General features: G+C 29.4%; 1 protein-coding gene and 1 long non-coding RNA gene across 2 annotated transcripts; one reads left to right on the top strand and one right to left on the bottom strand.

Annotated features, from left to right (window-relative positions):
* Positions 1 to 1376: 1376 nt before the first annotated feature.
* LOC129288842 (uncharacterized) lies at positions 1377 to 4150 on the top strand. Its single transcript, XR_008588077.1, has 3 exons — positions 1377 to 1967; positions 3068 to 3246; positions 4041 to 4150. It is a non-coding gene; the product is annotated as an uncharacterized LOC129288842 (long non-coding RNA).
* A 27-nt stretch (positions 4151 to 4177) lies between these two features.
* Positions 4178 to 14186, bottom strand: LOC129289028 (TMV resistance protein N-like). Its single transcript, XM_054925856.1, has 5 exons — positions 13987 to 14186; positions 13789 to 13855; positions 11213 to 11289; positions 5705 to 6172; positions 4178 to 4263 (listed from the first exon to the last, which is right to left on the bottom strand). Exons 1-5 carry the CDS (start codon positions 14184 to 14186, stop codon positions 4203 to 4205), a joined length of 873 nt encoding a protein of 290 aa, XP_054781831.1. The 3' UTR covers positions 4178 to 4202.
* Between the last annotated feature and the right edge of the window lie 1570 nt (positions 14187 to 15756).

The raw sequence follows: 15756 nt of genomic DNA, 5'->3' as shown, positions 1-15756 counted from the left end.
CCTTCAATCATTTTGCGTGTAACAAGATTTATTGCTTGAGCACAATTGGCGATAACTTATACTTCTACGCCTCTGAAGCCTTTCTTCTCAAATTAGCTACCAAAGCTTTTATCCCTCTAGCTGAGAATTTATTCCAACAAATATTATAAAGATATTAGTAAATTCCCAAACTGCCCCCTTTTCCAACCATTTTCGTAATTATAACCTAATTCACCATATATCACAGGTGGTGGAGAGATTGAAGCAAATAATCAAAGCATCATATGAAGACAACTCTATCGACAAAAACATTAATGAGTTTTAAAATGGTAGTCTACTTTATCAACAAGAAAAGCCTAATCAGTCAATCCCATTAGAGATATGCCGAAAGAGGATAGCCTATTTTTAAAATCCAAATGTGTATAAATTATGAGTCTTGATTTAATATATTATTTCTTAGTTTAATCTTTTTATTCTTGTGCAAGATATTGGAATTTAGATCTGTCATTACACTAGTCAAGGTAGTGCAAGGGTTTGTGATCCAAACCATAATTAAACATTAAGGATCAATCATGATTAATATCATTTCAGGCTCATAAGAGGAGGAAACAATATAGAAAATCCAACATGTTGACCCATCCAAAACTTTTGACTAGATTGGTTAAGTAACTGGTTCATCAGTTTACTAGTCTAATCAACCATACTCAATTCATGTTCTTGTGATGCCACCTGCGTACTTGGGACTTTGGAGCCTTGTTGGATACCCCAACTTGGGGGAAAGGCTTACTTAGTATTAGCTATTCTGCAATTTTGATGAAAATAGATGTTGGTACATAATTTGCTGGACGTATGATGTTTTTTTTGACAAGTACTTTAGTTTTAAATATAGACATAATCAGTTCCTTACTAGAAACATGAGAATTCAATAATTTCTGAGGTAATGACTATAGGGCCATTTTGAAAAAAAAAATCTGAATTTTGAATATGGCACTATACATTCATTCCTTATGATCTTGCTCAAATATGCCTTTGCAGGGCACGTCTCTGGGTGCTGGATTGTTTTAGATGAAAGAATTCAAATGATCCTTTGTAGAAGCAGGATCTTATACCAAGTATATTCAAAGGATAATTTAATTTTTTTATTTTAAAAAAAGATTAAAGAGTAAAAATATCCTTAAATTTTTTCTGTAAAGAGCCATGAATATTCGAAACTTTTACTTGAAGTAATATTCTCCTGTAATTTTATAAAAGGTGCAATAATTTTTTACAGTTAATTTTTGCCATTTGACAGTTAAATATATATTTGTGATCCAACTTTGCATGTGGTGGCTTTGATTTGATGTTATATTAATTATCTTTCTCGTCTCTGCTTTATTTTTGGTTTTATCGATCTTCTCTGCCTCTTTGTCCCTTTGCCCTTCGCCGCCGCCACCAGTTCACCACTAAATGCTTCCTACTCTTGAACCATGATCTGCTGATCTTCTTGCCACCAGTTACAGACCCTACTGTTAACTGAACGACAGAACAACAACTTAACAGATTCAACGAAAGCCAACCTCCGCGGAACCCATGGCAGAATATCCGATGAGAAACGAACAGCAAGGAATTGTTCAGAATCTGGGTATTCAGGTGAAGAAGGAAGAGAATTAAGAGCTCATGTGGGTCTAATGGAAAGAAAAAGCCAAATGATAATTTTGATTGAAACCCATTTGGGAAAGATAAGGATGATGATGTTAAGTTGGAGTTTGCTAGTCCAATTGTAGAAGAGAACCTGGTCTGTGAGTACTATGATGTTTTGCCGTGAATGGTTGCTACCTGTTTTCCTTACCTTCCTCATTACGATGCTTTTACGGCACTGAACTTAATTAGGCTTCAATTTTCACACTTTTTTTTGTTCACCTTTTGAGTTCAGCAACAACATTCTGTATCCTGAAGAGGTCAAGGACCAGAAGATTCTTCTCTGTGCTTGCTATAACTATGACCACCAGGTTTTTGTTTAACTTTGCTTCGCTTTTTTTTTTTTTGTTAACTTCCCCCCTTTAAATCTTCCTTCTTGTTTATGCGTTGTTTGTAAATGTTAGACTTGTGCTAGACTTATCAAATAGATACTCAATGTATTTTGGCTTTGATGTCAACAAGACTATCTATTGAACTGTGTTTTTAGAACCATGGAAGATAACTTCTGAAACTGATGTATTTTTTCTTCCATGTTTCAATATATGAATAGCATTGGACTACCACGGAAATGTTGTTAAAAATGGGAATAGGTGGTGATTGAATTCAAAATGGTGGGATTTATCTTAAGAATTTGTCTTTCAATCAACTCTTAGTCGTCCCCAGAAAATTTGACCTACTGATCTCAATGCTCCAATGGCGATCAATCCGTGAAGAAGAATGGCTTACTAGAATGACATGTATGATGTTGGGTCAAATGAAAAACATAGGAGAATGACAGAGAGTTTTAAGTTAGGTTCCAAATATCAAATTTTAAAAATTTACAATTCAATTTTTTAATTTTGCAATGTTATAATAAATTTATAATTTATTTTTTAAGTTTTAACATGGTTGAAGAATCAAAATTTATTTTCCTTGTTAAAATTTAGAATACAAATTACAAATTCATCACAAAAAAATTGTAAAATCAAAAGTTTGAGTTTCAAATTTTTGAATTTTAACACTTGAGACTTAATTTAAATTAATTACTTCTTTTGAACCTCTCTATTATTTTCTCTAAAAACAAAGATTTAATGGTCAACGTTGGTCAAAGTTAATAGTGAAGTAATATTATCCCAAACAAAAATTTAAAATATCAATCACTTCTTGCAAACAAGTTCTAAAACATTTCAGCAGCACTTTAAGCCTTTAAAAAAATTAATAACTTAAAATCTCAAAGAAGAATAATAATGTACTTATAAATGATCATAACATAATTCCCTTGACCATTCACATTAATAATACATTGTAAAGTCAGATGCATGAGAATAAGTTCATAGAAATATATTTAAGAATCGAATGAAAAATGAAGGAAGATGCTCAAGATCAATTTCTTTTTCTACTCATCATTAGCCCTTTGATTATTTGAGTGCAGGTGAAGCTCTTAGGAATTGTAGGAAGCCCATTTGTAAGCACAGAGGAGATTGCTTTGAAACTGAAAGGAGTGAAATATGAATACCTTCATGAATATGTTAAAAAGGAAAGTGATCTTCTAAAGTACAATCTAGTTCACAAGCTAGTTTCCTATGCTGGTTCAGAATGAAAAACCTATATGTGAGTCGCTTGCCTTTTGATCCTCACAAGAAAAGTGATCTTCCTCTAAAGTCCCTTACTGCCTTTTGATCCTTACCAAAAAGCCTTGGCTCATATCTGGTCAAAGTTCATTGATGGCCAGTTAAGCAAATTCAAGTTTTATCTCATAGATGTCTATTTTCTCATTAGATACATAATTTCTAATAATCTAGAATGAGTTTGATTAGTTTTGAGCAAAATAGATTTAATTCCTTTTAGGATAGCAAAGGATTTTTTTGGATTGCATATAGATATCTTTTTATTAAAGGCAACCCTGTTCGAGGCATGATTAGGCATTAAAATCTTGTCAATTTCTTTTCATTTTTTTAAAAATTAATTTTTAATTTAAATTAATTATTTTTATTATTAAAAATATAAAATATACTTTTTAAAATACAGTTGAAATATTTTTAAGGTATTTTATAGATTAAAAATAACAAAAATATAATAATGTGAAATTATTTAATTTTCTTAAGAAAATAGCTGAAATAATGTACTCAAATATATAATTTCTGAGTATAAATTGAACTAAAATTTAAAAGATTAATTAATATTTAGTATAATTATATTTATATCTTTTTTAAATAAAATTAAAGTGTCATTCGAGTATTGTTTGGGCTTAGCCGCCTGAATTTTTTGGGTCTCTTTTGGGCCAGTCCCAAATACCCCAATTACTAAAATGTATTATTTTGTGAAAAAGTCTTAAATTATTTCAAACTCACTCAAATTAGCCAATCCAGTTTGACTGAAATTACAAGTTCTAATGTTCCATCCAGATTCCAGATGTTCGCAATGCCAGCCCTGCTCCTCAACCAGTGGCTCTCATATATAGTTATAAGTTATGTTCACTATACATTCAGGTGGCCCACTTCAGGTTCAAGTATCCATTTATCTTCAATTCCTCATCAACAATTTCACATGGTTTCTCATAATCGGAGCTAATATGGAGATTTTTGTGGTGCAACTTGTAAAAACATTGTCGCTGTGAAATTCAGAGTTCTGTTATTAAACAAGTTATACAACTAATTTTGACTAAATTATGCAAATTGTTGATAAAAACTATTAAATGCAATTTATCAAGATAAGAAACAAATTAAGTATGGATATATGGAGTTATTCAAGTCTAGAACAGATAATCTAAGAAATCTTATACAACAAAAAAGATAAAATACTAACACAAAAAGAAATGTTTAATTAGTGCAAGTCTTGTCCTCCTGCACCACTTCACTGGATCATGGAAATATATCAAATGAAAATTCATCATACAAAACATAGACAATATTAAGGTGAATGAGAAGACATGGCTCGTCAAACATTTAAACAAACAATTGAACTCCAAGGAATGTGGGCCCCAAAAAGGAACTTAAGGAAACAGCATACTGCAATCTCCTCTTATCTGCAACAACCATTACTAGCGGAAAATTTTCATTTTACACAAGTCAACAATGTGAGAGGATCTTGACAAATTACTGGTGGGGAAAATGAGAATAGAGAAATAGAGAAGATGAACACACACTTAACTATGAACCCCAAATCTCTATAATTCCTCAGTTTTCCCCTCTTGTCACTACAAGGAATATGAGTTTGCCAACAATTGGCAAAGGTTTCAACCGGCATAAAATTGGATTCCTTAAAGGGTGAAACTGAGGCTATAGGCTAGTATGATACAAAATGGAAAAGGGAAAGGGAAAACTCTACCATAAACATGGAAAACTTTATTTCCAACAAAGTCACTTTGCCATCTAACAAATACAATAAAAACACTTCCTCACTTTTTCCCATTTTCCAAATAACTTTTCCATGTACCAACCACCACATGCACTCTAAATTTTATAGGGAACAACCAGAAAGGAGTAATTTTTCAAGTATTAAAAACATGTTAGAGATTATGGCATCCTCAATACCTTAATTTAATTGTTGCTTAAATATCAGTCCTTCCTCCAAGGTGCAATTTTTAAACCCAAAAAAAAAAACATGCAAACAATTGCAGGGGCTATAAAACTATCATAATTTGAATAATTTACAGCATTATAAAAATAACAGACATGTCAATTTGACCAAATTCGGAGCAATATTTTAAGACAGAACAAAACATCATTTGTGCTTGTGAAATTGCCATACTTCTTTTTTTTTTTTTTTTTTTGAAGAAGAAGAAGTGAACACATTTTTGGCCAACTAATAATGCACACATGCTTTGACTTCAAAACTTTCAGCTGCTTGTCCAAACTCCACTCCAGCACATTGATTAGATGTATCGATATAAGACTTATTCTCTGCTAACGTACCGTTCTTATTTGTTAGATATTTCTTCAAAAAATTCTCATATATAAAATTTCAAGTGATTAAAAAGAGAAAATTGTAGCTAGAAATCAATTGTGCGTGTCTGTTTACGCTTAGCAAAATTGAAGAGAAATAAAAAAAAGAAATATTTAAAAATTACCTGGAATTGAGCACAACAAACCCTGCAATGCTCGCGACTTCACGGAGAGCTGTTCTCCACCTCAACACTTCTTCTTCTGTGAGTGAACTTCGTTGTATTAAATCTCGAAATGCTTCTCCAAAACCAGATATTTGATTACGAACTTCGGATGGACCCACCCCATAGAACACAGGCAGAACAACTCGACCCTGTGCCCTGTGAAGCTCCATGATTTGTGAGAGCTCGTTAAGGCACCATCTAGAACCAGCATATTCTTTGGAGAAGATAATGATTGAAATTGTGGAAAGTTCAATTCCTCGTGACAATTCACTTGAGAGAGGATTCCCTCTGGGAAGGACCGCATCATCTTTGAAAACATGAATTCCAGCGCTCGATAGAGAGGAGTAGAGATGTGAGGTGAAAGTCGCTCTAGTGTCTTCGCCTCTAAAGCTCAAAAACACGTCATACCGAGCCCTACCAGATGAACCACTTAAGGGGCAAAATCAGATTAACGCTCCTCCCAAATTATAAAATGCTTTGAAAAAAAATTTAATATTTTAAAATATAAAATACTTTAAAAAAATAAATTTTTATTAATAATATTTTTTAATATTAACCTCTCATATATATCTTTTTTTAATATTTTTTATAAATGAAATATTCAATAAAAAATATTTTTAAAAGTTTATATTTTTATTTTAAAAAAGTAAAGTTGTAAAGTGTGTTTAATAAATTTTATTAATATGTATGATTTTATCAAAAAGTGTTTTATGATTTAGAATGGAGGGAATATTAAATTTCAAGAAGTAAGTACTATAATTGCAATTTTATCCTATTGTTATTGAATAAGTTCAAAACAATGTATTCATTGATATGTTTATTACTCTCTAAGGTTTTGGCTTGATTTTGCCCCAAAAAAAAAAAAAGTGGTTTTGGTTTTATTTTAGGATTAATGTCTAGTTTTTCCTTTAAACTATTTTTGCAACAACACTCCTAGACTTTTCTATTATAGCAATATCATCTTTAAAGTCAATAAATCTTAGCAATGTTACCCTTGACATTAAATGAGCAAATGTTGACCATTAACCTTGTGACTTAGAACTAAGTTCCTTAAAATAATTAAATCATAGTAATGTTTCTTAACGTAATTAAATCATAATAATATTACTCCTAACATAAAATTTGAGTTAGCAAAGTTAATGAACAATGTTTACCCATTTAAAGTCAAGGCCACATTATTATTTTTAAAAGTTTATATTTTTATTTTAAAAAAGTAAAGTTGTAAAGTGTGTTTAATGAATTTTATTGACATGTATGATTTTACTAAAAAATGCTTTATAATTTGAAATAGAAGGAGTATTAAATTTCAAAAAATAAATACTATAATTGCAATTTTATTCTATTGTTATTGAATAAGTTCAAAACAATGTATTCATTATTATGTTTATTACTTTCTAAGGTTTTGGCTTGATTTTGCCCCGAAAAAAAAAGTGGTTTTGGTTTTATTTTAGGATTAATGTCTAGTTTTGCCTTTGAACTATTTTCGCAACAACACTCTTAAACTTTTTTATTATAGTAATATCATCTTTAAAGTCAATAAATCTTAGCAATGTTACCCTTGACATTAAATGAGCAAATGTTAACCATTAACCTTGTGACTTAGAACTAAGTTCCTTAAAATAATTAAATCATATTAATGTTACTCTTAAAGTAGTTAAATCATAATAATATTACTCCTAACAAAGTTAATGATCAATGTTTACCCATTTAAAGTCAAGGTGACATTATTATTTTTAAAAGTTTATATTTTTGTATAAAATGTGTTTAATCAATTTTATTGGCATGTATGATTTTGCCAAAAAAATGTCTTATAATTTAAAACGGATTGAGTATTAAATTTCAAAAAGTAAGTACTATAATTGCAATTTTATCCTATTGTTATTGAATAAGTTCAAAACAATGTATTCATTGATATGTTTATTACTCTCTAAGGTTTTGGCTTGATTTTGCCCAAAAAAAATAAGTGGTTTTGGTTTTATTTTAGGATTAATGTCTAGTTTTTCCTTTAAGCTATTTTCGCAACAACACTCCTAAACTTTCTTGTTATAACAATATCATCTTTAAAGTCAATAAATCTTAGCAATATTACCCTTGACATTAAATGAGCAAATGTTGACCATTAACCTTGTGACTTGAAACTAAGTTCCTTAAAATAATTAAATCATATTAATGTTACTCTTAAAGTAATTAAATCATAATAATATTACTCCTAACATAAAATTATGTTAGCAAAGTTAATGATCAATGTTTACCCATTTAAAGTCAAAGCAATATTATTATGATTAAATTACTTCAAGGGTGACACTATTACACAAAAAGTTTAGGACAGTCAATGTTCCTACGAAATTAGTTCAATGGCAAAAATGGATATTAACTCTTGATTTACAATTACATATTCATGATTAGAGTACTTTAGAGTTGTCTCTTATCGCTAAAGCTTTAAATTTTTTCCTATTACCTTGTAAAATTTGTGAGGAGGTTCTAATTGAGAACCCGCCTAATTTCTATATTTGGTTGACTGTAGCGTGTTTGGAGGGCTCTTGTTAGCTGTGAGAGGCCTCAAGCTCGTGTTAAATTCGAACCCAGGTTTGAATGATAATTGTTGGAGGAGGCAGTTAGGATTTTGAATTTCTTGAGGTTCTTACGAATTAATCTTGGTTTAAATAATATCTATAATTTTTTTTTTTGGAGATTCTAGAGCATCTAATCGATGTAGAATATTTGTTTGGTGGACTGGAGGATTTCTAGAGTAAATTAATGCATGGAAATGAATTAAATGGAATATAGAGGATTGATTGAGTGAAGAAACAATAAGGAATGAGACTGATAATGGTGATCAACATAATTGGAGAAATTATAATTAGAACTTCTATTAATCGTCCCTTTAAATATATTATTATTGATGAACCCCATGCGGATTGAGTAGATTAATTTTGTTGCATTGTCATGGGCGAGTGGAGACCACAAATTGACTTGTATAAGTTAGGGAAGAGGTAACTACGTCTACCTTACCATGCATGCCTGGCATTCTGGTTTGATCTTTTTTATAGTGCATTAGTATTATGCAATATGTATGTATGTATTTTACATTTAGACATATAACCTAACCACTTGATTGATTTCGTTTTGTGAACTAGTTTTGTTAAGTGAGAATTTTGCCTCTTCAATAATGATCTGGAGTTTAGAACTGAAAAACTATATGCATGTTAATTGAAAAAGATTTATCATGATTCAATCACGTAAATGGGCTATGATGTTGAATTGTTGTTGAATGGGACTGAGTTGTTGGATGTAGTGAATATATGTTGATTATTTTTGCCATATGCTATGCCACTGCTACGTGCCTAACGGTTGGCCATTCTTAAAGCCTTGATATCTCTTTTTCCTTTGGCCAAGATTGTAAGGAGCTCTTGGCACACATAACACCTCTATGAAAGGTTTGAAAAGAGAAAAAACAAATGGACGGCTTAGTAGTAACTGGCAAGTTTCTTGTTTCTAGTCAGGCTACATATCTCCATTAGCAAGGTTGGAAAAGTTTAGTCATATAGATGGGTCTTGTTATTATAACTTATTAGTTACAAGTGATAAGGAAGAAATGATGAAAGATTTATGTAAGATAGTATTTGGATTAAATTTGAATTTAAAATCTTAGATTTCAAATCTCAAATTTAAAATCCATGTATTTTAAATTCATATACACACAAGTAAATCTAAATCCATAAATTTTAAAATGCCCAAACGAGATTTGACTTAAATTCATATTCATATGTATCTAAATATAACAATATATATTTGAGTAATGACTTTTGTGAACTGGAAAGCATGAGTTACATAATTTTGAATTGTTAATTTCACTTAATTAACTCTAAACCAACCCTTTATGTTTGTGTAAATAAGACTCTAATTATTTGAACCACGTGTCTCATTATTGTGGCTTAAACAATTTCAAGTGACTCAAATTTCAAAGAATCGATTATTTTGGCTAAAATCATGGTTTGGGAAAAAACACCCAAACACCTCCATTTCTACATAATCAATTATTTACGATATAATCACATTTTACTTGAAGTTGGCAGCACTTGCTTATCAATTTTAATTTTTACAATTACCAGTATTTATTGTTTGTCGGAATGTTGACTCACCAAATATACCCCTCTCGAATGCCCCTTGCTTATATCCTCTCTCTATTGTCATTGGTGTTTCTTGTGTGCTCCTGCCTCACTGCACCTCCACCTCTCTCTCCCTTACCAAGTTATATATATTTTTTCCACAAATTAAGTTATTAATATTACCTTAAAATATAATTTAAATTTGTAATTAATTAGTATATAATTGTATGTTAAGTAATTATATAAATATTAAATGGATCGCTATTATATTTTTAATCAAATATATAATTTAAATGATATATTTTACTTCTTAAATAACATTTAACAAATTTAATAATATTAGATATAAATTTATTACTAATTTAATTTTTAAAAACAATGTTTTTTATAGTGATTTGTACAGTTAAAATTAATTTTAATTAAATTATTCAAACATCTTTAATTTTTTAAAATTAATTTTAAAAAAATAATATCAAAACAGATTGTATTATAATATAATCAATTATAATTAAAATAAATTATATTAATTAAATATTTTTATAATTAATTATAATCAACTGAAATTCAAATACATTCTTAAAATTTTATTGCATGTAAATGAATGATTTGTAATAAATTTATGATTTAAATGTTAGATGATCAATCATTATGACTCGATTTTAATTTTTTATATTTAACTATCATAAATTTATCTTTTCATAACATTTTATATTATTCAATCTATTATAACTATATGTCTCTCTCTTTTTTAACCAAATATGCATGAGCTTGTTTAAAAACTTATTTTATGAACAATTTTTTATTTTTAAAATAAAAAATAAAAAATATTTGATAATATGTTTTTAACAAAATCTTGGCAAAATATATTAAGTATACTCAATATACTTGTTTTTAATTAACTCAAGATATGTGTATAATTTATTATTATTTATTTTATAATAAATTTTTATTATTAATGTTATTAACATATTAAAATAATTATATTTTAATGTAATTGAATAAAAATATATTAAATATATAAGGTTAAGAGAAAATACTTCGAAAGTGCCTCTAACCAAATCTGACCAAATCATTATTTTTTTTAAAAATATTTTTATTAATAATAACTTTATATTTATTGTAAGATGTTTAATAAAGATAAAGTTAATTGAAAAGTAGGTAATTATTTTATTAGAAGTAAAATTTAATTAAAAATATATTATATTTTTTTATTTCTAATTAAATCAAGACATAAGTGTAATCTATGATCATTTATTCTATAATAAATTTTTATTATTAATATTATTAATATATTAAAATAATTATATTTTAATGTGGTTGAATAAAAGTATATTAAATATATAATGTTAAGATTAAATACCTTATAATTGCCTCCCCCCAACGCCATACATCATGATCCTCATCCGAAGCAGCACCAGTACCGAAAAAAAGTCCATCCTTTTGTCATCGGAGACTGCGACCGTTTCAACCTTTATGCCCGCAAATGAGAGTTGGGGGTTATACAATCATCAACCAATCAAATCTAATTTCAAAATACATATTTCAATCATCTGAAAAGAGCAAATTACATTTTGCCTTGTTAAACTTGAAAATACATATTTCAATCATCTTACTTTTACTTGACTTCAAAACTTGAAAAGAGCAAATTACATTTTGCCTTGTTAAACTGAAAACTCTGTCATAGAAATCACCGATTCCTCTATTATTTTCCAGAAGAATCGGTGATATATGCTCTCCTTTCTCCGATGAATTTTAAAATAAGAAAAACCAAAGAATCCGTTGAAATTAAAACAGCGTCGTTTCGTTAAAACTCAACAAGTGATCGATCAAAGACTGGATCAGGAACAGATCAAATAGAAAGATGAAAGCAGATTAGTTGTTTAGGGTCAGATCGAGATTAGATGGGAAGTTACCTGTCAAGCTGGGGTGATCGATGAGAGATTGATCTTATTTATCTATCGCATCGATCAGAATAAGATTGAGAGATACGAGGCTTTTGCTGCTTTTAAATCTCGCTCCATGAGAATTTTCCGGAGAAATGAGGATGTGAATCATGTGATGAAGGCTCTAGTGAAAGTATTCACGAAGCTGCCCAGGAAAGTAAAGCTAAAGCGTTTAAACTTTAAAGGCTTTTCTTTTTTCACAAGAAAGTCTTGTACGTTTGGAACGGGAGTCAGTCAATTAACACAGGGGAACGGCCATGATAAGAAATCTGAACCGTCGAGATTCTGAATGGTTCAGATTAACAATTTTTACTTTTATTTTTATTTCATAATCATTAAAATAAAAATTATAAAAAATATTAAATCTATTTTATTATCAATTTGAATCATATATACTTAATCTTATAGTTCAATTCAATATTAAAATTTTAAAAATTTTAGAAATTAATTATCTAGAATTGCTCTGGGTAGTCTTTTTTTAAAATTTTTAACTCACAATTATTTTAAAGTTTTAATTTAGATATTATCTTTCTTTTAGGGATTTAGGATTTTAAATTAACATGTTATTGAATTAATTAAAAAATTAGTATTGATTGTTAAAATTAGTAATGATAAGTACCTTTATTATCTTCAAACTAAAGTAAGTTAGATTATATGACTTGTACTTTAATGCTACAGGCAAGTTTTTTTGGATGCGATAAAGCACTATAGCCTTGATGAGAAAGAAAATAAGTTGAAATTGAAAATTCAAAATGAAAAAAATATAAAAATATTAATTAAAATATAAACAAACAAATTAAATAATTTCATCATGTTTGATCTATTATCCAGCTGCACATTAGTAGAATTCAGGTAGTAAAACCTTGTAGTTTTAACAGCACCCGACATAATCCGAATCAACATCTAGTGGCTCCTAAAACAATTTGAAAGCATATGTCATAAATTTAGAATGACAAGATAAATTAAATTCATTAGAATACCACTAAACTCACCCTTGTATATAAAGTACTAGAAATAACATCTCCGCAATATACAACCCGTACACAATTTCAATCACTATAAAATTTCATATACAGCTCAACCATTAATCAAAAAATCAAATGATAAAAAATTTTCAATCAAACTAGTTGAATGTTGTTCAAACAAAAAATACAAAAAAAAAAGAATATAGATTTAGATAAAAATAAAAATTAAATATAACTCTCATCTAATCATATATTATTAGTTTAACAAGCATTTTTAAGTTATCCAGGTTGAATCATTTCAGATAAAGAGATTCAAAGGAAATGAGAAGAAGAGAAAACACAACAATTACATAATGATGCATGAACACCTAATGGAGGAGAGGAGCAGACCCATAAAGTTGATGACTAAAGATGAGTGCTCACGGTGTTTCAAAACACAGCAAAACAATGGTGAAGGTTGTCAGTGGTGAAGAAATGGGAGAGGAAGAGAAGAGATATGAGGAGACAATGAACACAAAAAATGAATGTTTGATTTGAGGGTGGGGGTCTGATATAAAAGGTATATTGGATAGTTAACATTTTAACCTTCCAATATAAGAGATATAATTAGACAATTATTAATAATTATCATGTAATATATTTTTTTATTTTAAGAATTTTCAAATATTTGAAATATTCAAACATATATTGAATGGTAGATATATTAAACAGTTATTAATAGAATCATTCAATAAGTATAAATATTGGACGGTTAATATTATAACAATTTAATAAGACCTGTCATTTATTCTTCATTCTGTAGTAGTGCAATAGATTATTTTGAGCATCTTTCATCCAATATCATTACTTCTTGTGATGGACTACCATTACTCCACATTAGCATTAAATTTTTAACTAATTCTGAGAAAGATTTGTGCTTTAATATAGCTTGTTTCTGTGTGGGTCAGAGTAAAACCTATGTCACACAGTTGTTAAAAGGCTCATGATTTCCCTTAGAAATAGGAATGCCTGTACTCATTAAGCATTACCTTGTAAAGGTCAAGAATGACAAGCTTTATGTTCATGATTAGCTGCGGCAACAAGTAAGAAGCCGTCCTGAGAAGCCAAAGCTGAAATATAGTTATGATGTATTCTTATGTTTTAGAGGTGATAATACACGTAAATCACGTAAATCCTTTGCTACTCATCTTTGATATGCTATAAAGCAAGTAGGTATTGACATGTACATGGATGAAGAATGAATTGAAATAGGAGGAAATATTTCATCTTCACTGCTCCAAGCAATCAAAAGTTCCAAAATTTCAATAGTTATATTATCAAAGACTGATGCTGGCTCTAGTTGGTGTTTGCAAGAATTAAGCAAAATCACCAGATCTGAGGTTGCCGTTGCCGGAGCTACTCCTTGTCGATTGTCCTTTTGTCTCATTCCTTGCCTTCCTTGCTATCGTGCTTTGAGCTTTCTTCTTGTTCTTCATCATCTGATGCTCTGCATTTTTCTATGTTCGTTATCCGTTAGTTTCGCCATCCATGAAGAGTTGCATTTGTTGATCATGGTCCTTAAATAGTAGAATACTGCATCAAATTGTTCTGTAATGTGGAGAAACCACTTCTAAGTAGGGAATGCTGGATGCAAGATCGGAAGGTGAAGATCTCGGTGCTTCAATGTAGAGATCTTAGTGCTTCAACCGAGGTGGAGATTGACTGAGGTTAGGTCCCGGATGTAGAGCTCCGGAGGTGAAGTAGAGGAAGGTGAAGTAGATCTAGAGGTGCAGCTCAGGAGGTCACGGGAGGAGCAAAATACCATGCACAGCAAGATAAAATAATCAGACAGCCTCGTGGATAGATAGATAAGAGGAGAGAGAAAGCATAAAAAATTTAACACATCATTAATGCTTCCAACGACTTCTAACATTAACGCTGATGCTAAACCCACGTCTTTGGGCTTCCAAAAAAATGCTCGGTTATGGCTAATTGAGATTGAAATTTTTTTCCTAATCCAACAACACAAAATGAGCTTTTATATCCTAACTTTAGTTTGACTGATTCTAACTAAAGTTGAAAGTTAATCTAAAATGCACTTAGTCCCTTTCGTGAGGTCAGAATTGCGTGCAGTGCATTCCTTGCCTTTTTTTTTTTATTTAAAAGCAATTATCAATAACACCCATTTACCCACCTATATTTACATTTTTTTCCTTTAAAAAAAAAAAAAACAACTGGTGCACCCACTTATCCTTTCCGTTATGTTGGTTCTGACACTCCTTATTGTAACATCCTAATTTTTAGATAAAAAAAATTTATGAAATTTAAGTTTTTTTTAAATGATGATAATAATAGGAATTTATTTATTTGAGGTTATTTGAAAATAATAATATGGGTAGGCATTTAATTATGAATTAAAAACTTAATTTTAAAATTATATAAGAAATATTTTGTTAAGATATAATTTTAAGATTTAAAAAAATTATTATTAATGTGTGTGTGAGAGTTAAAAAAAAAAGAAAAGAAAAGAAAGTAAAAAAAAAAGGGGATGGGGTTTAGTCCCACATCGGTTAGATGTGGGAATGAAAGGCACCTCCTCATGTATAAAAAGAGGAGGTGCATGGTGGAGGAAGCATAAGGAATTATTTATTGCAATTTGTGAAAATTGCAACTAAGGGCCCAAGATGCAATTTGTGAAAATTGCAAGTAATGGCCCAAATGTTTGAATAATTAAATTCAAACCTATAGTTTTTTTTAATATAATTTTAGGACCCACAATCCCATTTTTATATTATTTTTCTTCTTCCTCTCACGTTGCTCGGCGTCTTCTTGCAAGGGAGGATTATTTTTTTTCTTCAGGTATGTTCTAACTTTCCTGTTTAGATTAGCATTAAAAATTTATTTATTACAAAATTAATTTTATAGTTATTTTCTAAATACTATTAGCTTTCTAGTGATATGAATTTTTGTAGGATAGAGTAAATATTTGATTAAGATTTTTCTATAGGATAGTTAAT

The sequence above is a fragment of the Prosopis cineraria genome, unplaced genomic scaffold (genome assembly GCF_029017545.1).
Source record: "Prosopis cineraria cultivar Desert tree isolate PC_DT_omini unplaced genomic scaffold, ASM2901754v1 PC12, whole genome shotgun sequence".
NCBI lineage: Eukaryota > Viridiplantae > Streptophyta > Magnoliopsida > Fabales > Fabaceae > Prosopis > Prosopis cineraria.
Note: the sequence above shows the minus strand (reverse complement) of the source record. Positions and strands in the feature narration are given on the sequence as shown.

What these genes read in the sequence shown, in the direction of transcription:
- LOC129289028 (XM_054925856.1), bottom strand. Translation starts at nt 14,186, where the DNA reads ATGAGACAAAAGGACAATCGACAAGGAGTAGCTCCGGCAACGGCAACC. An exon ending in TCATTCTTGACCTTTACAAG is followed by an intron (nt 11,290 to 13,788) that starts GTAATGCTTAAT and finishes CGATGACAAAAG; the next exon opens with GATGGACTTTTTTTCGGTAC. An exon ending in TTTGTTGTGCTCAATTCCAG is followed by an intron (nt 4,264 to 5,704) that starts GTAATTTTTAAA and finishes GTTTAATAACAG; the next exon opens with AACTCTGAATTTCACAGCGA.